General features: G+C 32.3%; 4 protein-coding genes across 11 annotated transcripts; 3 read left to right on the forward strand and 1 right to left on the reverse strand.

Moving 5' to 3' along the window:
• Window positions 1-1421: 1421 nt before the first annotated feature.
• LOC103498602 (autophagy-related protein 18c) lies at window positions 1422-5376 on the forward strand. 5 transcript variants are annotated; one of them, XM_051090170.1, is made up of 6 exons: window positions 1422-1612; window positions 1763-1864; window positions 1980-2738; window positions 3446-3704; window positions 4256-4379; window positions 5045-5376. In XM_051090170.1, the coding sequence occupies exons 3-6, from the start codon at window positions 2049-2051 to the stop codon at window positions 5148-5150; spliced, it is 1179 nt and encodes a 392-aa protein (XP_050946127.1). In that variant the 5' UTR covers window positions 1422-1612; window positions 1763-1864; window positions 1980-2048; the 3' UTR covers window positions 5151-5376. The 5 variants fall into 5 exon arrangements, 4 of the variants coding, with proteins under 4 accessions (XP_050946127.1, XP_016902394.1, XP_050946126.1 ...); XM_017046905.2 differs by having other exon boundaries at window positions 1763-2738; XM_008461258.2 differs by lacking the exon at window positions 1422-1612 and having other exon boundaries at window positions 1619-1864.
• Window positions 5377-6284: 908 nt separating this feature from the next.
• On the reverse strand, window positions 6285-9543 carry LOC103498600 (uncharacterized). Its single transcript, XM_008461255.3, has 6 exons — window positions 9197-9543; window positions 8974-9082; window positions 7907-7998; window positions 7161-7419; window positions 6921-7064; window positions 6285-6576 (listed from the first exon to the last, which is right to left on the reverse strand). Exons 1-6 carry the CDS (start codon window positions 9541-9543, stop codon window positions 6484-6486), a joined length of 1044 nt encoding a protein of 347 aa, XP_008459477.1. The 3' UTR covers window positions 6285-6483.
• A 176-nt stretch (window positions 9544-9719) lies between these two features.
• LOC103498601 (uncharacterized) lies at window positions 9720-14133 on the forward strand. The gene is made up of 6 exons (XM_008461256.3): window positions 9720-9927; window positions 10871-11390; window positions 11940-12258; window positions 12364-12462; window positions 12819-12930; window positions 13839-14133. The coding sequence occupies exons 1-6, from the start codon at window positions 9720-9722 to the stop codon at window positions 14033-14035; spliced, it is 1455 nt and encodes a 484-aa protein (XP_008459478.1). The 3' UTR covers window positions 14036-14133.
• A 2507-nt stretch (window positions 14134-16640) lies between these two features.
• LOC103498599 (caffeoylshikimate esterase) lies at window positions 16641-22280 on the forward strand. 4 transcript variants are annotated; one of them, XM_051090172.1, is made up of 10 exons: window positions 16641-16658; window positions 16739-16845; window positions 16944-17140; window positions 17306-17335; window positions 18367-18493; window positions 18586-18732; window positions 19137-19267; window positions 19343-19480; window positions 19934-20032; window positions 21836-22280. In XM_051090172.1, exons 3-10 carry the CDS (start codon window positions 16997-16999, stop codon window positions 22046-22048), a joined length of 1029 nt encoding a protein of 342 aa, XP_050946129.1. In that variant the 5' UTR covers window positions 16641-16658; window positions 16739-16845; window positions 16944-16996; the 3' UTR covers window positions 22049-22280. The 4 variants fall into 4 exon arrangements, with proteins under 4 accessions (XP_050946129.1, XP_008459475.1, XP_008459473.1 ...); XM_008461253.3 differs by lacking the exons at window positions 16641-16658; window positions 21836-22280 and adding an exon at window positions 20241-20451 and having other exon boundaries at window positions 16680-16845; XM_008461251.3 differs by lacking the exon at window positions 16641-16658 and having other exon boundaries at window positions 16682-16845.
• Window positions 22281-27942: the final 5662 nt, after the last annotated feature.

Raw genomic sequence — 27942 nt, forward strand, 5'->3', positions numbered from 1 at the left:
ATTAATGTTAAAGCAAGGTTTCAAATAAAATCTAAACGATTTTTTTTCAAGCGTTTAGATTTAATCGTTGAATTTGGATAGTCGATCATTTAAATTTCGCTATCCAATTTTATTTTCACAGTTTTTTATACTTGACACATAATATTAAACAACCAAATAACAGTTTGATTTTCTTTTTTTAAATCTTTTATATTTGGTACAAACCAAATAACAATTAAAAAGAAAAATAAAAGAAAAGTTGTAGAAGAGAAAAAGACAATTGAAAAGAAAAGAAAAATTGCAGCATAAGAAGATAAAAAGACGATATAAAGGAAAATAAAATTTGCATAAGAAAAAAATGGAAAGGAAGAGCATACATAAAATTAGGGGTGTTCGCGGTTCAGTTCGAATCGGTTTGAAGCTAAAACTGCACCGAACTAAAAAATGCAAAAAAATCTTAATCGGAAACCGAACTGAACCGAACCGCTCGTCTATGTAAAATCGAATCAAAATTGAATCGTTTATGTATAAATATTATAATTGAAATCCTTGATAAACATTATACATAAATAAAAGTCATAGATTATATTATTTTGCAAAGTAATTAAGTTCGAGAGATAAAAGTTTACAACATTAAAGTTTGAAAGTCCATCAAAATAATTCCTACAAAGTTATACTTATTCCCTACCCTAAATTATAGTTAGATATTTAATAATAATAATAATAATAATAATAATAATAATAATAATTTTTTTGAATAAAGTAATTCGATTCGGTTTAATATCTTAAACTGAAACCACCTAAGAATGAGTTTCAATTTAACACAAATCGAATCGAATGGCATACATTCAATTTCGGTTCGGTTCGGTTTTCAACTATTTTTTGAACACCTTTATTTAAAGGGATAGTTGCAAATATAGCAATTATATTCAAAATAATTAAGTATATAGCAACATTTTAAAAAAATTGCAAATATAGCAAAATCTGTCAAAATCTATAAATGATAGAAGTCTATCACCGATAGACTTTGCTATATTTGCAATTTTTTTAAAAATATTGCTACATACTTAATAATTATTCTAAAAATTGTTACCTATTATAATTATCCTTATTTAAAATATTTAAAAAGAATAATGGACTTAATCAACCTTTTATTTTGTTACGTGAACCGTCGTATAGATATTTGGATGTTTTGTTATATTTATAAAAATTTTCTTTAATTTTCTTTATAATTATTTTCGTTTTTTTAAAACCATAAAATTCAAAATTTTAATATAAAGATATAACTTGCAAAATAAGTAATTTTCATATTTAAAAAAGAATTGTATTTACGAAAAGTGAGATGTAATAAAATTTGTTTTTAATGTTTTGTAAATAGTTCCTCAATATTTTGTATTTTCAAAGAATCCATATATATATTTATTCGTAGGAATTTCTCATATTTTTTTCCCATGAGCAAATGAGCAAATTGGTTGCTGCATTTTGTCTTCTTGGGCTGAATTTTGAAAATTTTTCTCGCTGTGCAATGTCCATGGCATCTTCTTCCTAAACATTTGGGCCTTCGTGTGAGTATCCAATCCACTGCACAATTTAGGGTTTAATCCGTTGCGTAAAACCTTCTCAGAAGAATCAGGTGATGATCCAATCCAATCAAATTCTTCAAATAGCGAACAATATTCTGCTATGAATCTATGATTCTCTATTTGTTTGATCGATATACCATTTTATAGTACAACCTTTAAAACTATCTGCTCACACCTTTAATTTCTTTCCCAATTCCAAGAATTCAAGATTCCGGATCGAAACCATCGAAAACAGCCATCCTCGATCGAATTCTTGTAGGACTCGTCTTCCAACTCTTCGACTGTTTGTTGTTCTAACCCAGGTAATTGTTAAAGATTTTCCCATCAAATCGATCATCTACTTATCCCAATTTGTTCCCCAATTTTCTTCTTGGATACCAATTTGATTGGATTCTCTATCAACTTGCATTAAACAAGGCCAATTAGAGACTGCCACCATTCGCGTTTTTTTCCGTATTGGAGGTCTAATAATTACTTAAACCAAAAATGTCGGGTGATCAGGAGGAACCCTCGGAAGTTGGAGTTGACCGAAATGGAAATAAAGAACTAGAACTTCATTCAGTGTTCTGGAATCAAGACTATAGTTGTTTTGCTGCTGGTACAAGTTGCGGCTTTCGTATTTACAATTGTGATCCTTTCAGAGAAACATTTAGACGTGAGCTGGGAATTGGTGGATTCAAAATTGTTGAGATGTTGTTTCGTTGCAACATTTTAGCACTTGTGGGGACTGGAACTAATTCTTTATATCCACCAAACAAAGTTTTGATATGGGATGATTATAAAAGTGAATGCATTGGTGAATTTTCATTTAGGTCTGAGGTTCGAGCTGTAAAACTGAAACGTGAACACTTTATTGTTGTTCTTGAGCATAAAATTTATGTTTACACGCTGAAGGATGTCAAGCTTCTTGATCAGATTGAGACTGTTGCTAATCCAAAGGGCCTATGTTGTCTTTCCCACCATGTAAATACATTTGTGCTGGCATGTCCCGGTGTTCAACGTGGGCAGGTGCATATCGAACATTTTGGGCTAAATATGAAGAAGCTATTCAATGCACATGATTCTCATATTGCATGTATGACGCTGACAATGGATGGTCTACTTCTTGCAACTGCTAGCACTAAGGGTACTTTGATAAGAATTTTCAATACATTGGATGGAACGCTCTTGCAAGAGGTATTGTACTGTTAGACCCTAAACTTAAGTATTCTGATCCGACTTTGGTTTCCATTTCTATCATTATGCACACTATAATCTGAATCATGACTCCAAATTGAGCTCACAATTAACCATCTAAGAACTAGGATCACTTGACTAACAAATTGTTGTTTATGTTGGATATATTATTGATAGTGAGAAAAAGTAAAGACTCGGTATATGCAATCACATAATAATCGTTGTTTTATTTTTATTTTTTAAATGTTAATTGCACAATGTAAACAGATTTAGAGTCTAAAGGACACTACGGGTCGGGTTTTTCTTTCCATTATGAAACAAAAATTGACCATTAAGAATACCTTTCTTCTACCTTGTTTTTAAGTCCTATGTTTAAGTTCCGACTCTGTTCTGCTTTATTTTATTGCTCAAGTCTTACAGCTTCTGTCTTTAGTGTCTTGTGGTTAGTTGTTTATGCTTTACTTATGTAGTATCATTTTGTATCTCCAAGCACTATTTTGATTTCTTTAATGAAAAGTGTTGTATCCTTTTCCAAAAAAAGAATACTGTTCTTCTATGTTGTGCATATTGCAATAGTGTAAGATCCACTAGTTTTAGGATAGAGGAATGGCTTCATTTTCACTTTTTGGTGATACTTTTTTTGGGATAGTTATGAAGGGTTTTAATGCACCTTTTCATGTTTCTCACTGCACTGTACCTCTGTTTAGGTACGAAGGGGAGTGGATAGAGCAGAAATCTTCAGTCTTGCTCTTTCCCCAAATGTCCAATGGTTGGCAGCAGCAAGTGATAAAGGGACTGTTCATGTTTTCAGCCTTAGAGTTAGAGTGGCTGGCCCGGATTCATCTTCTGATACAAATGTAATTCAGGGGCCAACACCGTTCCAGCAAAATTCTTCTAATTCCATTGACACTCTTGTTCCTTTGAATACCGGTTCAAACCCTAGTTCGTCATTGTCATTCATGAGAGGTAAGGTAATTTATTTATCAGTTGTATTAAGGATTTTGAATGGTTATGATTAAACTCCCTGATATGGTTTGAAGCTTAATATTGTAGTTTAAGAGTAGTTTCTGTGTAGTCTACGTGCGTATCTGATATTTCAAACAGAACAATAAGTTTAGGAAGTTCTAAATTTGTGATGTCAGAATGGTTAAAGACTCTAGGAGGACGAATTGAGTGAATTAATTAAAATTTTCGTTGTCTGGAAAATGATTAAAGAAGAGACGATCTCTTTCAGGAGGCAATATCCTCTTTAATATTAGGGGTCATTTGGCCCATGGAGAGGAATTAATAAATTTGAAGTTAATATGTTGGAGTTAGAGGTGCATAAATGTGAAAAGTATAGAAAGAGAGGAAGATGAAGTTACTTGATAAATATGAAAAGTAGAGAACTGGGAGATGAAATTACTCGATATATGTGCAAATTTTAATAGCGTTTATTGATGTTAAGTTAATTAACACCAAATTAGGAGGCTTTATGATCTCATGGAATGTTTTTACTAATCTTTCACAACTTTCAGGGGTCCTACCAAGATACTTCAGTTCAGAATGGTCATTTGCTCAGTTCCATTTGCCGGAGGTGACTCAGTTTATTGCAGCATTCGGACCTCAAAACACTATTATTATTGTTGGCATGGATGGGAGGTAAGAATCAATTGAGAATATATCTGACCGTTTCACACCTGCCCTTGTTTCTCATTCGATAGTGTATGATAGAAACTTTACTTTGCATCCCAGATGCATGTTGGCAACTACTTGTTTAAACTAGTCAGGTTTAAATTTTTAGATATATAAACTTTCCTGTTTATTATTCTATTTTAATTCTCACATCTTAAACTCTGCATGAAAGGGTCAATTTATGACATATCTGTGAGTGACAATAAAATGGTTAAAATCACCTGTATCATTTTCAAAATCACTTTTAAAATGCTTATTAACCATACAAAATCAATTTGAATAGTATTAAACGTTTTGAATTGATTTTGAGTAATTAAAGGAGTGTTTCGATATTTTAAACCTGAAATAAGTTTATTTCAAAATCACTTCCTAACATACATTTCGTAGTTTCTTTAAAACTTTATAGTATTTGTCTCATCAAGGGTGTGCACATGAAGTTAAGAGGTTGAATCCGTCTTCTTATTACATTATAAATACAAAAATGAATATCCGTGCGTAGACTAAATTAGAATTGAAAACAAATTGATTTTGTATGTATATGACAACAAGATTTATATCAAATAATTCTGATGTCCATGAAGAATCTAATACTTTTATGATCAATAATACTTTTATTATTATTTTTTTGTCAGTTTCTACAAGTGTAGTTTTGATCCAGTGCGAGGAGGGCAAATGTTGCAGCAAGTATGCGTCCAGTTCTTGAAAATGGAAATAGGTGCGGATCGAATTGATCTGTAATAGGCTATAAACCCTAATTGATTCTCATTCCCTTGTGAATACAAACACTTCGATGATACCTGTCAATAGGTCTAGGGTTTACGTAATTTTTGATGAATAATCATTTGGAGGTGCTGCATTTTTTCTTTTGATCTTCTTATTTGTTTACATAATTTTCCTCCTCTTGTAGAAATCTTTGTCATTTTGAAATTTGTGAATAAAAGTTTCTAATTCTTTTGCTGCTGCTTTTTTTTTTCTTCATCAATGTTACTGTTAAACTTGTACAGTTTATCCTCTCTGGTCCTACCCAAGAATTAGCTACTAATATATCTTTCACAATGAAGTCTACATAGACAGTAACGATGTTTAATTATAAAGATTAGCTACCCTATTAGTTGGGTAGCTGACTTCCTTTTGGAAGAACAACAGGATTTCTTATCCTTAATAGATGAGCAGTTGTCACCTACGTGAAACTTTTTCTTATTTGTAATTGAAAGTCGAGATGACTGGACTTGATTTGCACTAGAATGCTTTGATTCTTTTATTAATCCTTTTTATTTTTATTCTTTGGATTTCAGTGTGGTTGAAAAAGTGTGATTCCTTAAATAAGCTTAGGAGTGCTCGATCTATTAGTAAACTTAATGTATTCGAGACAGTTGTAAGATGAAGTTTTTAGAAAAAATGAAATTCTTCGATAATCTAAAAAGTAGAAAAGGATGAAAAGGTGAAATTATTCGACAAACATATAAAAACTTCAACAATAACTCAAGAGGATCAAACTGATAATTACAACTTATATATATACACACACACGCATGCACACTCACAAAAAATTCAAACCGAGAGTGTATACCTTAATTGAACCTTTTTGATGAAAAATGTATACTTTAGCCAAGTTACACAAGTAAAAAAAAAAATAAAATACTACGTTATTTTGTTAGTGCATATTTTATATAGAATCAAAATTTAGTGTATAAAAGTAAGTTTAAAATATGAAGGAGTAAATATGATAATATATTCCATAAAAGTATAATCGATAAGAAATAGATAGGAAGGCAAATATATCGCAGCAAGATTTAGATTATAATATTTTTTCTTTCACATGTAAAGATAACAAAACCTATCAAAGGCAATGAGAAAAGGAACTGCCAGACATAAGAGAACACATAAATACGATAGAACATTATGTGGTAATAGTGGAAAGCCTTATTTATGAGTACACAAACTCCTTGTGAGCTTACAAATGTCAACTTATTGTCTAGTAGGGTCATGGATTTAGCAATAATTGATATACACTCCTTTTGAAATTGAAGATTTGAATCTTCATCATATCCATTTCGAAACCTTGACTATCTTATAGCTTCGATTTCACAGTCTTGTCTTCAAAAACCAACACCACTTTTCCAACCGCTTCTCTGTTCTTTATGGCATAAAAGGCATGGTTGGCCTGCAAAAGTAAATCAAATGAATAATTCAATTTGGATGCCCTGCATGAGATAATCCATCACTGAACACGAAAGGCAACGAATTCCACTATTCAGTTTACGAACGAGATACATTTACTTATGTTGATATGCAAGCAACTCGAGGACCTTGACAATCAACAGCATGACAAATTCTCAAATTTAATGAGTGGGAAGATTTCGACCGTTTTAAGAAAATAAGTAGTGTATTCATTCACTAGTAACTTATCAACAGTATCAAAGCACACTTGATGATGTTAATAAAAGATGATTAGTGGAAACCCAATTCCACATGGAGAAATATGAACATGGATCAAGGCTTACTCACCTCTAATGGGCTATAAATGTGAGAAATGTGAACACGGATCGATCCAGTCGATAACCACGATAATAGCTGATTCATAGACTCTTCAAGAACTCGAGGTCTATGTATGGCATAGCTGCCCCAATAAAGTCCATGAACTGTCCAATTCTGTTCATATCAGATAAAAAGATTGAACACGGTAAAGTAAATGGTAATTGAAGGAAAAACTAGTAACGAAAAAGCCTATTTACCAAAAGAGGTTACCTTAACAAGAGAGATATTCGTGGGAATAACAGGGATCTCCCCGCTGGCAAACCCGATCACGAGAATGTTTGCACTCCAGTTTAGAAGTTTCATTGAATCTTTTGTCAACTTTCCTCCAACTGGGTCATACAAAACATCAACCCCTTTAAGTTTTCTTTCCTTGAGGAAGGCTCTCACATTTTCAATGACATTTTGATGATTCAAGTCTACTACATGGTCAACTCCCAAGGACTTGAGATACTCTACCTTTTTAGCTCCCCTGAAAGATAATGGAAGGGTAGATATCAATATATGCTCTCAAAACTCAAGTGTAATAAACATTGAACTGTATAGAATCTTGTGCAGTAGAGGAAATAGAGTAGGGGTGTTCACAGTTCTGTACCGAACCAAACCAAGCAAATATTCAACTCGGTTTGGCATTTAGCTATATATATACACACAATTCAGTTCGGTTTTGATTTAAAATAATACAAACAGTTCAGTTCAATTTTCAATCTTATATAAAGTATAATAAACAATTTCAGGTTTGACTTTCAAATCTAAATTGAATGGGACCGAAAACTTCGATTTCCTTAAAAATTTAAAACAAACCGAACCAAACATCAACACTTCAATAAAAACTGAATTTTCGGACCAATTCGGTCAGGCTTGGTCCGTTCTAGTGTTCACCCCTAAAATAGAGGACCAGGAAATAACAACTAACTTTTTGGCAGAGTTGATGGTTGATTTATGAAATAATTGATTACCTAGCAACGGCAATAACAACTGCACCGCAGACCTTCCCGATTTGAATGGCAGCTAGCCCAACACCTCCAGCTGCCCCAAGAACCAACAGTACCTAAAATTTCCATGTTAAAATCATGAACTATTGCATTACTGAAGTTAACAGATGATACACAATCCACAAGTCCAGATATTTACGAACACAACAATCTGAGAATCAAATAGTTACAAGAAAGAAACTGAATGGCATATTGAATCATAGGCAGTAGTGGAGAGAACAATGCTGCCGTATGGTTAATGAACTTAAGCCAAAAGAGAAAATTGTTCCTCTAATATGAAAGCACGCCTAAAAAAGAGGTCAGGAGTTCAATTCATGATGATCACTTACTTAGGTTTTAATATCTTATGAGTTTTCTTGACACGTGAATAATGTAGCATCATGCAGGTTGTTCCGTAATTTTAGTCGAGGTGAGCAAAGGTGGTCCAAAAATACTCATGGATTCCAAAGTAAAAGGGAGTTCCAATCACTCTTGTAGTCTTCTATGCTCATACTTGTGGAGTTAAAGTCTGATATACTTGGCTGATGTTTTATTTTCCAAACAAAAAGACTATCAATCTCTACTTTTGCACACATATTCTTTTAGTCTTCATCTCTTCAATTTCTCAAAATACTCATCGTTGTCCATATTTTGAACAAACAAGCAATGGAGAATTTGTAAGAGATTGCTCACAATCTGGGAGAAGAACAATAACGAATCTGGCACAGTAGAGACATATCTACACTTTCGTGGTCCAATACGAAAAAGATGTTCAGTAATACCATAATCTTTAGAGTGTTTGCTTTAGAAGCAGAAAAATGGTGCAAAGAAATTTGTTCACAAGATGGAATTTTGTCTTCCGACCAAAAATTTGAGGACTCCATTACAAGTAGATTGCTTTCTTCAATTTCTTATTTAATTTTTTTGTTTTAGTTAAGATTGCTGTACTAAATCCAATACACAAATACAAATTTGATTCCATTGTTATAGAGATGAATGAATCCACGTAAGATGTCAACAAATCGACACATCTCAACCAGAGAGAAGAATACCTGTCCAGGAGCCAACTTGGCTCTATGTACAAGAGCAACATGCGAGGTCCCGAACGCAACCGGAAGTGCGCCGGCGGCCACCAGATCGCATCCATCAGGTACTCGGAATCTTCAGTTTGTTTGAGAAAATAAGTTAAAACAGAAAAGAGAGATGCTTCAGTGCAAATTCGTGGCTGTCGTAATGAATGAAAGATTAGGAAACCAATGGCGGAAAGAAACATACAATCGCGACTCCTCGGCAACGATGAATTGAGCAAAAGAACCGTCGCCAGCAAAGGAACAAACCCGATCTCCGACTCTGAATTTGGAAACTTTAGAGCCAACAGCAACGACGATTCCAGAGTAATCAGAACCAGGGATGAAAGGAAGAGGAAGTTTCTCTTGGTATTTTCCAAGAATCTGAAGGTAATTGGCGTAATTTAAACTTGTAGCTTTAATCTGAACTCTGACCGACGTTGGAGAATCCAATTGCGGAATCGGATGGTTTTTACTCAATACTACTGGTGAATTCTCATCGCTTGGCGACGATATTGTTGGATCTCCGAGCTTCCTGCAAACCAGCGCTTCCATTTTTACTTAGCTCAATATTTCGCCCTCAAACCCCAAGCTAATTCCTATGTGTTTGATTGATGATGATTCAGTTCTGGTCGTTTTCAGAGAGATAAAATGCGCCATTAGACGATAAAAATTTATAGGGCACGTATTTCAAGTATTTTGGCTGGATCGGGTCGAACCATTTACGCTGGATGTTTGGGCACGTGCTTTCTCCTTCTCTTTCCCCTGCTCTGTTCTTCTTTGATTCAAGTGCAGGCAGCAATGGTGGTTCAAGGATTCAGAGTAACTATGGTTTTGCGCAACGACGCTCCTCAATCTCTCGTGTTCCTCTTTCTGTTTCCACTGCTGCTGCTTCTTCTTCATCCTCCTTCGTCGGTGGTTCCGGTGCTGAATATTCTGGTAATTTACTTGGCTGCTTCCTTCCTTCCTTCTTGCATTCGATATTTGTAAATATGCATTCTACAAGTACACTCGTTGATTCAGTTTTCTTACTCTCTGTATGCTTTCTGTATTGTTCGTGAATCACCATATCTGCAGAATTGTGGAGAATTTTAGGGTTTAGGGTTTACTACTGTTTATGATCTTTTCTGGGGAATTTCACCGACTTAACTTGAAATCGTTTTCAGAACAAAATTTGTTAATCTTTATCAAAGAATTTCTATCATTATTAGCGTTTCTTTCCTGTCTCTCGTTCCTCTCCGCGCTCCCCTCTCCCACCTATGTCTTCTTCCACCGGCAATAGCTACTTTCTCCTGGTCTCCGGCGACCCTCCCACTGCCGGCACCTACCAATCTGAAATGAGTGGCGGAATCCCTACCTTTTCGACACCAGAATGGCGCCATCGTATTTGGAGAAGAATTTTGCACCCATTCACGGATGTCTTTATGATTGATGACCTGCTCTCACAACCGTAGAAATATAATTTTCTGCTTTCGTCACTACTGCAATTTTTATCCCTATATGTTATAGAAAAAAATTCATACTGCATTAGTTGCTGGATTTCATATATCTGTGGAGGTGGGTCATCAACCTTAAAGTCGCTTATGAAAGGTCATCTTACAAAAAACTCGATAGGAAAAGTGAAAATGAGAGAGAAAGTGAGAGGAAAAATAGGGAGGCATAGGAACCAAAGTAAGAGCCAGAGTGAGAGTTTGAGCAAAACAACATGCCAAAACAAGGTTAAAAGGTTTTTTATGACACCTGCAAAAGAAACTACGTCACATTTATCTTGTTTTCTAGGTCATCTGTATTAAAACTGATGTTTTGTTCTTTTATGACTGGTAGATAGAGTAGGATTTTGGGTTTTGCTAATGTTCTATGGGTGATTTCTTTGGATCTACAGAGCAAGTGTATGACTCCAAAGCTAAAAAGAGGAGGAAAATAGCTGGTATAGATCAAGAAGAATTGTTGGAGCCTATAAGTTTGGCTGATCCTGATAGCTGCTTCTGTAAGTTTAATGATTTGGAAGTACATTACAAAGTTTATGATCCAGAACTACAAGGGGACTCCTTATCTCAGACTCGAACTCCAATGTCGACGTCTGATCCATCATCTCTGCCAATAACTTCAATTCCTCATCAAACCAAGAAGATTGGTCTTCCTATGATTCTCTTGCATGGCTTTGGAGCTTCTGTTTTCTCATGGAATTTGGTGATGAAGCCTTTAGCTGATATCACTGGTTCCAAAGTTCTGGCATTTGATCGACCAGCCTTTGGATTGACATCAAGAGTGGATTATTCGGGGAATTCTTCTGCTGGTACAAAGGATAGAAAACCTCTAAATCCATACAGCATGGCGTTTTCAGTCCTCGCTACTCTTTATTTCATCGGTTTCTTAGGAGCTGAAAAGGCAATATTAGTTGGGTATGCATATATGATATATTTCTCTTTACTTCTCTGGGTGTATCTGGTGGGAACCCATGAATTTCGTTGACCTATCCTACGAATACTCCATTTTTGGCATAGTTCTAATGACACCTTTTGGATAGTGGATTCTATCATATAACTTGATGCCTGCCTATTTGAGCTTTCATCTTTTTAAGATTTATTACTCTTAACCATAGGATCTTTAAGATGTGAGATGTTACTCATCAGAAAAGGAAAAAGGGATGTGAGATCATGTCTCCAAACAAGTGTTTTCACCTAGGCTTATACTGTCATGAACATATGTGTGAAACTGGCTTAAACTTCTTGTTTTTCACTTAAACTAAAGACTCAGCTTGAAAAAAGAGCCAGAGCAACAGTGGAGAGCTAATACAAATTATCTTGGATATCAGTTAGAAAACTCTTGATGGAACCAACCTGGAATGAAGTTTTGACACCTATTCATGAATTATAAACTATGGAAGTTTTGCATATCTTTGTGAATGTTGAGATCTTTGTAACCAATAATGGAAATTGTTATCATCCTAGGCACTCAGCAGGTTCGCTTGTAGCAGTAAATTCATATTTCCAAGATCCACAAAGTGTTGCTGCTTTAATCCTTGTTGCCCCAGCAATTGTAGCTCCTTTAGGAGGTAGATTGCCCCGGGACAACCCGGTCCAAGAGAATGTCTCCAATTTAAATGTTGTAGGGAATCCAGTAATTCAGCTGTTCAACATTCTGTCAGCGGCGGCTAAGTTCATCGTGCAGTCAATAATGTTGATGATGAAAAGAATTCTTGAATTTGTTGATTTCTTGTACATAAAAGTTCTGTCAGCTTTTCTTCGTTCAACCTTGATTCTAACGTTGGTAAAGTATTTCTTATCGTTATTTGCTAAAGATTCTTCATGTTCAATTCCTTTTCTTTATTAGCATCTGGGCATATTAGTTTTATAAACATTCTGGTGTGTCCAGGTACGGATGATTATAGATAAAGCTGGTATTGTTGCTATCAAGAAAGCTTGGTACGATGCTGCTCGAGTAAATGAGCATGTTTTACATGGCTATACAAAGGTAAGCATTTTGGGTAGATTTTCTTTGGTTCCATTTGATAACTATTTAGTTTTTTTAAATTAAGCTTATAAGCATAAGATTTCTTTGTTTTGTTATCACTTTTAATGATGTTTTTCATTTTTCAAAATCTAAGCCAAGCGTTGAAAACTTCTAAGAAGAAAAAAATTAAAAACTTTTTTTTGTTTTCCAAATTTGGCTATGAATTTCAGTGATTTGGATGAAAATTATTTAAAAGAAGTTGTAAGAAAACCAACACAACTTTCAAAAACAAAAAACCAAATGGTTATCGAATGAAGCTTTCATCTTTTCGTTTTTCGTTTTTAACTTGAGAAGGCTATCTCATGGTAAAATTGCAGCCATTGAGGACAAAAAACTGGGACAAGGCACTTGTGGAATTTGTTGCAGCCATGCTTACGGATAGGGCTTCCCCACCACTTTCGAGAAGACTTCATGAAATTTCCTGTCCTGGTAAGTTTAAATAATAGTATGAACTCTTTATATTCTCCCAACAGTACGTTGCCTGAATTTGTTTTTGGATCATCAGTGCTTCAAATATTTTGCAATCTTTCAATCTAGAATATGCTTCACATCATCTTCTATATTCTCTTTTTAACTGCTAGTGGATGATAATAATATTGATGAAGTAAACTTAAGAGGTGTTTGTAGTATTGAGTTGATTTATGATATTAGAGTTAATATGTTGGGGATGTAAACAAAATAGAGAACAAGGGTAAGATAAAGTTTTTCAATAAACGTGCAAACTTTAGTAGTGTTTATTATTGAAATTGAGTCATTGAACAAATATATTCAAGAGGATAATAACCTTTAATTGATCATTCAAAACTCCCATCAAAATATACGCTTATATATGAATGAAAGATCCTTAATCTCATAACTGAAGAACTAATGTGCTATATTAATTGTAGATGATTAAAGTGAAGAGTTTTGAAACGTATCAACATAAAAGATTGAGAAAAATACTGGTTTGGTCTCTAACTTTTTAATCTAGTTTTTACTTGGTTCTTTAGTTCTTAGGTTTCAAAATTTTACACTTTTATGCCTTTAGTTTTTGAGTTTGATTTCAGTTTAGTCCCTAGACACCATTATTATAATCAAGGGAAAATTGCACTATTCAAACTCTATGCTTAAATGAGACACACCATCTAGACACCACTCTTACGAAATTTCATTTTCACAAGCTATTAGAAGATTTGTCCTCTTCTTTTTTCCTTACTAGTGATCAACAGTTGAAGGTGAAACTTATTGTCATTCATAAGCTTAACCTGTGCAGTAGTCTATACATTTGTAACTATAAACTCTTAACTAAGAAGGCATCTTATACTAACGAAGCCTACTGTTTTGGTAACCGGTCTCAGTTCTTATCATCACTGGCGATAGCGACAACCTCGTGCCTTCTTGGAATGCTGTGAAACTTTCTGAAGCCATACCAGGATCTCATTTGGAGGTGATCAAACATTGTGGTCACCTACCTCATGAAGAAAAGGTAGACGAGTTTGTATCAATTGTTCAGAAGTTCTTATACAGAACTTTTGTTGATTCACATGAACAGTGATTTAAACAATTCCAAGGCCTCCATATTATTATTAGATTTGTTCAAAACTTGGGAGTTTTTAAGCATTTAATTTGAGAAAATTTGCTTCTTGATTTGAATGATGGTCCTATTCTTATTATTATTGTGGTGGTGAAGAAATGGTTGAACCTTTTTGGTGAGTAAGTTGTTATTTTGAAGGTCCTACGAAAAGGGATTGTGTGAGAGAATAGATAGCCTTAAGAAAAAAGAGTTTCGGTGTTGCTTATGTTCTTCTTGTTCTTATTTGATTTGTTTTTGGTTGTTTGTTTGGTGGAATAGTTGCAAATATAGTAATTATATTCATAATAATTAAATATGTAGCAACATTTTAAAAATGTTACAACAAAATCTGTCAAAGTCTATCACGGACAGACTATGTTACAAGCATTGGTCTATCACTGATAGACCATATTAGTCAACAACCAATCTCATCAATATTTTGTTTAAGCTATTTTGGCGTTTAGACAAATATTTCATACTTGATCCAAAACAAATGCTTAAATTTTAAATGTGTGTTTAGCAATCCACTTAATTCAATTGATACCATTATCCAACATATATAGAGGCAGTGGTAAATATAATAATTAGAATTAAAGAATTAGCAAATAAAACACAATATAAAATGATACATTTTATCTCTACAAAGAATCTTTTAGTGATAGATAGATTTTGTTATATTTACCATTTTTTACTAATGTTACCATACACTTAATTATTAATCATAATCATATAAGTAGTGCTTATTGTAATTAAACATTCTTTTTAAAAGAATTAGAATAGTTTAGGGATGATCATAGGAAGAAAAAACTTTTTAAATATAGAAGAATCAATCAAACTATTTGTGTAGTTAAAATTTTATATTTTTCTTACGGTTTAAACAAATACTTATAAAATACTATCAGTGATAGTAATTGATATAAGTGTAAACGTTATGATACAAGTCTATCATTGATAGATGATGAATGCTTTTTTTCTTTGTTTCCGTAAATGATTTAGCATTTTTCTACGGGTTGAAATTTCTAAAAAGACAAAAAGAAGAAAATCAAAATTAATGAACTAAAATGTTAATAGTTAGGTTTAAATCTTATTTTGATCCATATATTTTGTTCCTTAAACTTTTAAAAACATGTGTTTTAGTCACTAAACTTTTAAAAATGGTCTTTTTTAGTCGTTGCCGTAAATTCCGTCATTAAGATTCTATCAACTGTTTAATTGAATAATGCAATAATTTTTATATTCGGTTGATTAGGTTGTCAAATAATATAATCACTCTTAATAAATCGAAAAACTCAAAAAGTCACTTTGACTTCATGATTTTGGTTGTCACTGTTTTGGTTCTAATTCATATGCTAAATGCAATTTATGCACATGCAGATTTTACTACGTCAAGTTTGGGATATTTTTGTGATTCATCGATGTGTTTTTTCTCACGATTCTTTCTTCTTTTTTATTTTTTGTTTTATGATATGTCGTAACTACCTTGTTTTTCTAGTTTATTTTACCTTGTTAAAAATGTTAACATCCATATGATAGTTCTATTTTTTTTAATCGAATAAATGCCCTTACTCTCTTTACTCTGATTTGCTTCAAGATTCCGATTTGAAAAAAATAAATAAAGAGTGACCCACACGTTATCATTATTGGGTTGAGTTATGGTAACCCAACACTTGTTTGGGGGAAGAGTTATTATAAGGGATAGTTGCAAATGTAACAATTATATTCAAAATAATTAAGTATATAGCAACATTTTAAAAAAATTGCAAATATAGCAAAATCTGTCAAAATCTATCAATGATAGTAGTCTATCACCGATAGACCATGTAGCAAATGTTGGTCTATCAACTATAAGAGTCTATCAATGATAGAAGTGTATCACTGATAGATTTTGCTATATTTGCAATTTTTTTAAAATATTGCTACATACTTAATAGTTATTCTAAAAATTGCTACATATTATAATTACTCTTATTATAACCCCTGATCCCTCTCTCTCCTTCTTCTTTAACTTTTTTCAACTCCTATAACCCTATCTTTTCAACTTCCCTATAAAATTACATTTTTAAATCTTTTCTTCAAACACATCTTATCATAAAAATACACTTTTAAACTCTTCTCTCAAACACATCTTATCGTGTAAAACCAGTTTTATCATAACACTAACCCTCTATAACGCAATCTTTTTCTCAAACTATCCCTTAAGTTTCGAAGAAAAAAGAACAAACTGTTTTTTAATTTAGATTTATTTCTCGTTAATTATGTTTTTGTATTAGGATAAAAAAGTAATAAATTGACCATATATTTTTTTTTTATTTTATCAGTTTAATTAATAAGATGAATATCCAGTAATTTCAGGTATAAAAGTCTCATCATCCTTCTCTTAAATAATCGATGAAATTCGAACGATACGAAAGTGAATTCTTTTTTTTTTTTAAGTTTGAGGAGAATATTTTGACCAAAAACTTATGAAGCAAAAATAAGATTTTAACCTAATATTTAAATAACTCGAAAACGACACCGAACAAAAACGAATGGCCGAGAGGAAACTTCATGAAAAAGAGGGAAGCAAAATCAAAATCAAAATCAAAATCAAAATCAACGGGTAAAAGTAAGAGCTCTGACTTTATCTTTGATTATTGTTAAACAATTTCCCGAAAGCTAATCATGTCAACTCCACATGGCATTCAGATCCTCAGAACTTTTTAGATGCCATTTTCACCATTTTCCCACTGCATTTCTCGCCACAAACAACCTACCCAAGATAGCAAGAACTCCAGTTTCCAATCCCCGGTCAGGTAAATTTCAAGATCCTTTGATGATTTTATTTTTTATTGTTTTTTTTTTTTCTGTAATGTATTTCGGATTTTGACAGGTTCTTTCTGAAATGGTGTAGAATACATTGATAAGGGAGGTTTGAGAGGAAAGTGGAGCTTAAGGAAGGTGATAATGGCGCCGAGGAAGAAGTTACAAGGTGTCGATGATGAGTTGCAGAAGTTGCTTGATGCTAATATGGATGGTGTGGCCGCTAGACGCCGTGCGCGGGAGGCGTTTAAAGGAATTCAGCTGGGAATTGATCATATTCTGTTCAAGGTATTTTGGTATTTTGATTCTTTATTGGATTCGTGTTCGTGTATGTTATTAATGTGTTTGTCGATTTTGGATGATTTGATATGTTGTGTTATTTGTCTGTTTTTAGTTTATGGAAATTGGACTTTCGATTGGATTTCAATGACTTTTATAGTTTTTCGTTTTCAGACACCAAGCGACGGATTGAAGATGGAAGAGGTAATATCTGAAAATTGAATGCATCTTGTTGTTTTTCAATTTGTTTATCATTTTGCACAATGTGCAAGATCTAGACTTGTCTAGATAGAAGTATTGACTTTCATGGAGAAAAAATGGGAAGAAAACAAGGGCATACAGAAAATCAAGCATAAAAAACAAGGAATCCCTTTAGAGGCAGAGACTCAAACCTCAAAATAGAGGGTATAGAGTAGGGAAATTATTTTAAATGACAAAACTTCTTAAAAGTATTTACAATATAACAAAATATCACAATCTATTTGAGATAGACCACGATGGACCAAGATAGTCTACTATTTGTGTCTATCACATCTATTTTGGTCTATTGCGGTTCACCGTATATAAACGTGATATCTTGCTATATTTTGTAAATATTTTGGTTTATTTTGCTATATTTGAAAATAGCCCTATCGAATAAATGTAGAAAGTCTTTAAAATCGAAGCTCAAGTGGAAATGTGGAATCCAACAAAGGAACATCACTAGGATCCCTCTCTCTCTAAGCGTAAACACTCTGCTATTCCATTCTTCCCAAATCACCCACAGTATAGCACCTACCCCAGCAAGCCATAAAAACTGTTCTTTCTTTTGAAAGGGTGGATGGAGGAGGAACTCTCGGATCAGATTGAAGGTCTAAAATAAAAGTCTGGCGTATCTGAATTAGATACATTCTTGAGTAGTTAAAAGATTTCAAAACCTTAATTGTTTGGTCTTTTGGGTTGTTCTTCCAGATGTATTAATAGATAGTTGTAATGCGATTCATTTGGCTGTGGAAGAGAAGTCAACTGCAATACAATTTTATCTATATTAATAGAAGTCTTCATATTGTGTCAACTGTCAAATAAAGAAAAAGATACCAAGAATTATGTGCTTTGAGGATAATAAACTATTTTTCAAAGCTGCTCTGTTAAATGAGTTATGAATGAAAGCTTTAACACCCTTCTGTACTTCCTTGGAAGTCTATGCAATCTTGTTTTGATGTTTTCAACCTAAGACGATCAATCTTTTTGGACAGACATATGAAGTTAACTCCAGAGGACTGAGTATATTCTCAAAAAGTTGGATTCCAGAGACTGTCCGTCCTAAAGCAATGGTGTATTATTGTCATGGCTATGGAGACACCTGCACATTTTTCTTTGAAGGCACGTGGCTTCGGTCAAGTAGTAGAAATGGCCTAGTTTGAAATTTTGTATACCATAATAGATATTGATTTTTTTTCGGTGCTGTGTTTCAGGAATTGCAAGAAAGTTAGCAATGTCAGGTTATGGCGTATTTTCTATGGATTATCCAGGATTTGGTCTTTCAGAAGGTCTCCATGGTTTTATTCCAAGCTTTGACAGAATTGTAGATGATGTCATTGAACGTTACTCCAAGGTGAAAGGTGCGTTAACGTACCAAATTTTGTTGTCAGCTAATCTGAAAATGTTTATAGTAGTTAGGAAGATGTGAAACTTCCTTGGGATGAATCTTTAAGGAATGATATTTTGCTTCATTCTTTAATGTAAGTCAAAATTATATTTGTTTCTCCTGCTGTCTAGTTAAAGAAAAAAAAAAAAAAAAGGATCCAACATATCCTCCAAGGTTTTTATTTTTGTTTCTTTAAAAAAAGTTTTTAATTTTTAAAATTAACAACTTTGTTTTTGTGGAGAATACCATCTTTAGGTACTGCCTCAGTAAAATATTTGTTTTATGTTACTTATGTCTCAACAGAATTCATTAAAGAAAATAAAAAAGTTTTTCAATGAATCCTTTATTTGAAATTTATTTACTTGATTCCAAGGGCAGAGAACCCGGCGTTTAGTGCTCTCCCAAGTTTTCTCTTTGGGCAGTCTTTGGGGGGAGCTGTGGCTCTCAAGGTACATCTAAAACAACCTCGATCGTGGAGTGGTGCAGTTCTTGTTGCGCCAATGTGCAAGGTACCTCTCTGAAAATACTTTTAGAATACTTTCTTTGTTGGTTAGGACCCCAATGAACTCAAAAGTCCTTTCTAGATTGCAGATGATATGGTTCCACCATGGGCACTTGCACAAGTATTGATCGGAATCTCTAAATTCCTTCCAAAGTACAAGTTGGTTCCACAGAAAGATTTGGCGGAGTTAGCTTTTAGGGACTTGAAGTATAGAGAACTGGTATGCCACTTCAGCATAATGCTTATTTGAACAAAATGGTGGTATTAAAAATAACAAATGCATCTTTTTTGGTTGATGAGAAAACATTAATCAAATTTCATTTATGGAATGAAATGCATGTTTGTTCACGGGGGGATTTTTCTTTGGGGTGTTTGGCCTACCAACTTCGTAAGTTTGTGTTAAATATCTCAACTTCAATTGTAAACAATATCGAAGCTTGCACATTTTTCGAGAAACTCCATCTTTTTCTCTTTCTCTATTTTGCATGTTTATCAAGGAATTTCATCTTACAACTCTATACCCTAAACACAGACTTTAACTTCGATATATTAACTCTAAGCTTCAAAACACCTCCTAGAAGTTCATATAGAACTATTCGTTCTATTTTCTAAGTGAAGTTTTTATTAGTAGATATATTTATTATTATTTTTTGTCACATTTCTATGGATACAGACAGCATATAATGTTATTGCATACAAAGATAAACCACGCTTGCAGACTGCAGTAGAGATGTTGAAAACCACACAAGAAATAGAACGCAGATTGAAAGAAGTAAGCAATGCTCACAACCTTTTAATTATGATATGTCTTCTTGCTCTCATATTTTGCTCCACTGGTCTTCATCGCACTTTTTTTTTTTTCTTTTTCATTTTGTTGTTTAGACATAGATTTCAGATGCTCCTCAGAATCTTTCTTCCTGTTTTCTATTGAAACTTCAAAATAGTAAACTCTAACTATTGACACCTTCATTTCCTAAAAGTGATAATGATCAGGCATGTAATGCTGCAAGGCTTATATTGGTGCGGGTTAATGTAAGGAAGGTGTATATATGTATCTACGCGCAAGGCCAGTAAATATGCTTAAGCCTCAGTCATGCGATGTAATTAAATTTGTAGAGTATCTTGTATTGACCACTTTAAGGCCATTAAAACATTTTCCAGGCCTATCAGCTCGATGGTTTTGCTTGTTTATGACATGCCTCTTTTAACTTTTCGTATTGAACAGAAGACGTCCACTCTCTAGTTTTAGGTTTCTCAACATCTTTCTTGTTTCCCATATTGGGTGCTACAAGGGCTAATGCTTCGGATGTATTACAGGCGCCCAATGTAGGGAACAAAAAGATTTGAGAGTCAGAGACAGTAGAGGGAGAATAGGAGGAAATAGAAATTTGAGAGAAGATCGAAAAGGATGTAGGGACCTAGAGGGTGGTAAAGTACTATCTTTAACCTGAGGAAGGGTTAGTGGGTTTTGGCAAGTTGTGAAAGCTTGGGTAAATGGGTGAAAACAACGTCATATTGTCATGAACTTGATAAGCAACAGATTTACACATGTGGTTAAGACAAGTTTATTGTACCATGGAGCAGTATTCCTTAATATGCCACTTGTTTCTTATGTTCCAAGAGGGATCTCCTACCAGATTTTTCTTTTATTATTATTTTCTTGTCCACTTGGTTTTTCTGTTTCGAGAGGATCTGCTACCAGATTTTCTATTATTATAATTTTAATGAATAATCAAAGTATCATTGACAAAGAAGGAAGGAACACAAGGACATATACAAAAACAAAAACAAAGGCTACAAAAATGAAGTCAAATTGTAAAAAGAGGCTCAACCAAGTAAAATGAAGCATAAGGATAATTACAAAAAGCTTTCTTCATTCAGGCCTAAAATGAAATGTGGATACTTACAAGTTACCACACATCGCTCGGAGCTCTCTAGATTCTATTATTCCCTCCCCATGAAACATTAACACACAGCCCATCTTGCCATAAAAACCTACCCTTATCAAAAAAGGGGAGATAAAGAAGAAACTCCTTGTCTCCTCATAGTCCCTAGTTATGACCAAACAAAAGCCAAACACCTCCAACAAAGCAGCTCCAAACTGCTCAAAGCAAAATATAGTAGCAGATATCCTTGCCATTGAGATAGTTTGTCTTGAACCATATCTCTCTTTCCGAAAGCAACATTATAGTTGTTCGGGCAATGATCAGAAATAGTTTTAGTACAACCTTACTTGAACAAGAAATGTTCTATAGACGATTGTGCCATAGAGTTCTGAGGAGAGAGAGTTTTAGTAAGAGTACTCATGTCGCTGTTTTTTTTGTCCATTTTAGTTCTAACTGCCTTTGTGACCGGTGAGAGAGCCTTGTTGTTGATTCCATGGTGTTTATACACTCTTTTGTACTTTTACTGGCTAGAGAGCTTCAATGAAAATTTTGGTCTCTTGTTGGAAAAAGACTGTTCTATCACTGAATGCAATTCAATTTCTTATTTATCTAATTCTGGCTTTTATTGCAAATTCAAGTATATAAAACACAATTTGGTGAACAATTCAGTTTATTGAGATGTTTTCTAGATTTCCCTGCCATTATTGATCCTGCATGGGGAGGCTGATACCGTAACCGACCCATCTGTGAGCAAGGTGTTGTACGAGAAAGCGAGCAGTTCAGATAAGAAAATAAAACTTTACAAAGATGCATACCATTCTCTTTTAGAAGGTGAACCAGATGAAGTGATACTCGAGGTATTTAATGACATCTTCACTTGGCTGGATGAGCGCTGCAAGTAACTGTTTCGGTAACCGACTTATCATCGTTTTTTGTGTATGATTTGGTGGGGAAAGGGAAGGGGCAGAAAAAGGCGTGAAAAAGAGTTCAGAAATTATGCTATGGGCTTTTCAGCGTCAGGAAACTGTTGAAGTAATGTATTATTAATGAACTATGAAGTGAACAGGTAGATGCTTTGAAATTAGTCATTGTTTTTGTTTATGGCTTAATAAATCTCAATTCATTTGGGTGAAAGTTGGAGGGGAAATGATTACAACAACCATCCACAAGCTGTTGATTGCCTCTCTCTTTTTTTTTTTCCTATTTAATCATTGGTCTCCACATTTTTATAAATTCAGTAATCTCTTTCAAAAATGTTTTTGCAATCCTAGTTCATTTAGAAAAAAAACGTTTTCCAAATGTTTATTTATTTAATATTTATAATACGGTTGGGTTATATAAGTTATTTTGAGGTGTGAAAAATCAAGATCATGTTTGATACCCATTTAAACTTCATTTGGTAAACATTTTGTTTTAAAAAATAAAGCATATGAATCATACTTTTACCTTCAAATTTTTTTTCTTTGTTATCTATCTTTTACCTATGGTTTAAAAAATCGAGTCAAAATTTGAAAACTAATAAGGGCATCTTTTAAAAACTCGTCTTTTATTTTTTAAATTTGACTAAGAATTCAATAAGATGCCAATCCTGGTTAAAAATAGGGAAAAAATAGACTTAATTTTTAAAACTAAAAAACAAAATGGTTCTACAAGGTTTTAGATTTCCTCCTACCTCTAAATATTTTAGTTTCTAGAATTTGTCTAAAGATTTAGATATTTTACCAAAGAATACAAAAATCGAGAAATAGACATAAAATGAGTACCAAACATGTTTGGACTAAGTTTTTAGGCTCAAAATTGATATGTAGTCCATTGACGTTGAATTATGGGCTGACGAGAAGAATGACAAAATTAGAGATTTATTTATGAACTGACTAAATAGCAAAGTAGAAAATTTTTAAATAAAAATTGGGAGAGCAATATCTTAAATGCCCAAATGACATTTATGATTCCTAAATACAGTTGTTTGCTAAATTTTCAATACTTTATAATTAAATATTACTTTTGCACCCACACTAGAATAATCTACTTTCCCCAAAACAGAAAAAAACCATCAAATCTTCGTTCGTTCGTTTGAGTCTTCGTCAAATCTCCTTCACTTTGTCACTTCGTCTATTCACATCTTCAAATCTTCGTCCTATTAGTTTCGTCCGTTTGCATTTGTCACTTCACTTTGAGTTCGCTTTTGTCCGTTTCCTTTTGCCTTCCTTCACTTCCAGTATGAAGAACCAATGTTCGTCCGTTCGCTTCCTTCCATATTCTCGTTCATTCATTTGCTTCCATTCGAAACATCTTCAAAGGGGATTTCTGTCATCATTTCAAAGGGGATTTCTGTCATCATTTCAAAGGGGTTTCAACGTTTTCTACTGTTTGTATGCAGATCACAACCATCATACTTCAATGTTTTCTGCCGTTCGCTGTTTCCTTCAAAGGGGATTCAAACTCCTCAAATTTTTGTGAGTTATTCAAATTTCCTTCAAAGAAAATTAGGTGAGTTCCTTTCGTCCCGTACCTTCAAATCTTCATGAGTGAGAATAATTAGCAAAATTGGAAAAATTATTCAAAATGTATGAAAATAATTAATTGAAAAATATTGTGCTAAAATATTATTGAATTGGCAATATTTAATTTTCAGCACAATTGTAGGACAATTGGAGAATCAATTTGAATCATCACTACCATTGTATCTTAAATTATTGTTTCATAAATAATACAAAATAATGTTTAAAATTTGAATTAAAACTAATACTTTAGAATGGGATATATATTAGAAATATATCAAATATTATCTTTGGCATAATATTAAAGATTCAAACTAACAATCTAAAATTAGTAAAATTTGAATTAAAATCAACATGTAAAATTAGGGTGAGATATATATCAAATACTACTTTTGGCATAATTTTAGAGACTCAAACTAACGATCTAAAATTGACATGTAAAATTTGGATTTAAAAATAATGTCAAAATTTTGAATTAAAACTAACGGTTTAAGGTGGAAAATAATGTTAAAATATCAAATATGTATTATGTATTATTTACGTATATTTTTTGATAAATAATTTAAAGAATAAAAAATAAAAAATAGTTCAATTTATGTTTTGAGTTATTTTAGGGATACAAGTTAAATTTTGAATTCAAATTGACAATTTTACGGGATGATATAAAATGTACATTGAAATTGTTATTAAAAATTTGTAATTTTTACTATTTAATAATTTTTTTATAAATAATTAGGGATGCTGGTTCAATATTCTACTACAATATAATATTTTTTGATTTAATTAAAATTTACCAAAAGTGATTGTGTTTACAAATACATTGTATTTGTACTATGTGATATTTTATTTAATTTTTTGACCTCAACAAATATACTCGAGCTAAAAAAATTGAAAAAGAAAATCTGGCTGTTGGTTTTGTCATAAATCAAAATAATTTTGGGATTTGCTATTTTTCCTTTTTCTATCCAAAATTTTGCTATTTTGATGGTTTTGTCGCGTTGAACCAAAGAAGCAAGTTGGCCCAACCTAAGCCAATTTTGGTGGGCTTGGCCTGTTCAATTATTATTATTCTTAAAAGTAATTATAGTGAATAAGAATTTTAGGGATAATAATCAAGTATATACCAATATTTAAAAAAATTACAAATATAGGAGTGATAAGCTTCTGTTAAACAATTTTAACGATTTGGATGGAATTCAAAATATGTTTTGACTTAATCTCACTCAATAAGAACACATCCATTGTTTCTTTTACAATATGTGAGGTGAAGGAATCGAATCTCTAACTTCGAAGTTGACTGTCCAAACATATATGTAATGACGACTATGCTCATTTTGACAAAATTAAAACACACCTTGGTTTACATAAATTTGTGATAAGTAAGAATTGACGAGCAAGCTAGCCATTCTGATACAATTATTTAGTATATTTTATATGTAATGTACATACTCGATTTTTTTTTCACTTTCATTATATAATAAGCTAATTCTCAGATTGAACTTTTTATAGAATTTGAAGAGCCTTAGCTTGTAAATTTCTATCACACGTGCAAATTTGATGTTGTTTAATTAATCTCATTTCAAAGAAAAAGTTATACATACATATATACATATATACATATATATATATATATATATATATATATATATATATATATATATATATATACACACGAGAGAAGATTTGATTCAAATATTATTGGGTGATATGAAATAATGTAAAGTTCCCAATTGCAGATATCCATTAGTTCTGAAATTTATGAATGAAGTGGTTCACCCACTTGGGTTATTTTGTGGTTGTGGCTATACAAAACATCTTTTTGAAAAACTTTGGTTGTCTCCTTCATTTCCATCTTATATATATCAAAGTTTATATGATCAAATATGATTTTTAAAGGTTGAAAAAAAAAAAATCTCTTTTCAACTCCAAAATCTATTCAAATCTTGCACAGTTCTTTTGATATACAAAGTTGAGGCTTTTAGATTTTCTTTTCAATGGATAATAAACTTTCAATATATTATAAAGTAGAGAAAAAGTAGAGAAAAAGATATATTATAAAGTCAACTCCACATGGTTTAAGTCAACTCATTTAGAAATCAAAATAAGAAGTATTAATTATTGAAAAATAAATGTAACGATAATGTATAGTCAAACAATTTTTTTTTTATAACAAATTGTCGAATATATAAAACAAACCTTCAAATTAGTATGTATAAGATAGAAACCGTTTTAACCTCATGTCTTGTTTTGATTTTAAGTATAGTAGAGCATAGTAGATTCAAACCTCATACTTCTTCATAGTTGTTAATACATTTATGTTTATGTCAATTTATGATTGCTTAGTTTTGACCTCTACTTTGACATGCATTTTTAGAATTAATACATTAAAATAGGTTAAAAGAAATTAATAAACTCTAACTAAAAGTAAATACGTAAAGTTTAAACAACAAAGAAATCAACGTTACAATCTACGTGATTTATCAATTACCTTCACGAATAGAGGAAAAGAGAGTAATTTATTATTAAAAAGAAATATTATAAAAACGTTTCTAGAGATAGAGAATTTATATAGTCGTTTCTAGATTAGAGAGTTTTATACCTAATGAAATTCCTTGTGCTTCAACATTTTGGTATAGAATAATGGAATGAGTGGTAGTGCTTGGGTTGGGTTGGCTTATCAAATACAGAAATGTGTATGTTGAAATTAAAAGAGAAACTAATGAGATCAATAGGGTTTGTTTTGATTTGACAGTTAGAAATTTTGTTTGGTAGGTCCATGCAAACCCTACATTTCTCCACCTTTGCTTTCACCAAACTTCACCATTAATGATTTTTGGTATTTACACTCATATTTTGTCTTTAATATTAATGAATAATGCACTACCAACCCAAAATATAATGAAAATTAACTTAGAGTTCCATTAAAACGTGTGAAACTTACATTATATTTCTAAATTTGTTAGAGACCTGCTAAGCCTAAAATAAAAGAAATCGATTTGGCAAAAACAAAAACCGAATGAATATGAGTTCCTTTGTCTAGTATAATTCTCAAATTCTTTGATAAGAAGTTCCACAAATTATTTGCACCTCTCCCTACAGATGAATATGAATTTCTAACTCGAACTCGTCCAGAGGTTCATATGGAATTAATTGAGTTCCACTACTTAACATTTGAAGAATAAGGAAGTCTTTATTCAATGAGTTGGGGCACAGGCTGGAACTTAGGAACTACTATGCGAAGGCTCGGACAGGCTAGGCTGCTATCTCTCTCAACCTTGGAACTAGTTAAGTGGACTACGATAGATCTAAACTTTTTTCTTTTGTGCAATTTAAATAAATATTATACAATCTCTCATTACTCAATCTCTTTAACTATCTAAAAAACCATTCAATCTCTTAAATTAAACTTCATTATTTTGTAGGTTTCTTTTTAAGAGGTATTACTCACTAGTAATGCAAGAGGCCCAATGAGATTTATAAATTAAATTATTAGGACGATGTAATTTCAAAATTGAAATAATTGGAAGAAAATTTACACAAATGAAGAAGTATGCATGAGTCCTAGAAGCATCCAAAGAAATATATATATATATATATATATATATATATATATATATATATTTATTTATTTATTTATTTATTGTATTATTCTTTTTGAAAGTTAGAAATGTATTGAATGATTGTAATTAAAAAGATAGTGCTAACATATTGATATTATTTGATATAGTTGCCGCATCACACCTCGCTTTCCACTATCAAATGCTACATTTTTCTATTTTCTATTTTCTTTTTTTCTCTTTTTTTTTTCTCTCTTCCTAAAATTATTATTTCAACTTTAATAATAGTTAAAAGCGTGTAGAAAAAATTAAGGATGTGTTTGAATTACCTTTTAAAGTGTTCAAATTTTTTAAAAGAGGTGTTTGGATAGCTTTTCATAATGCATTTTTAAAAAATGAGATTGAAAAACAAAATTATGTATATAGACACTTATAAAAATATCTAACCAAATAGGTAAGTATTTAAATTTTAAACTTATTTTAAATAAAATGTTTAAAAGAAAATGTATTCTTGAAAAACATTTACTTTCCATAGATATATAATCCAAAATGCACTCTAAATTTAGAGCCATTTATTAGCTCAAGCTTTTGGTTGAATTGGATCTTCTAATTCGAAACCGTATTAGATTATCAATCAATCTAATTTTTTTAGGTTAGTATTAATTTACTAATATTTAAGAAGTATAATACAAAACTAAGATTATACAAATTAAGAAGAAAGTAGGAAAATGAGGGTAT

Source organism: Cucumis melo, chromosome 9, assembly GCF_025177605.1.
Source record: "Cucumis melo cultivar AY chromosome 9, USDA_Cmelo_AY_1.0, whole genome shotgun sequence".
Lineage (NCBI taxonomy): Eukaryota > Viridiplantae > Streptophyta > Magnoliopsida > Cucurbitales > Cucurbitaceae > Cucumis > Cucumis melo.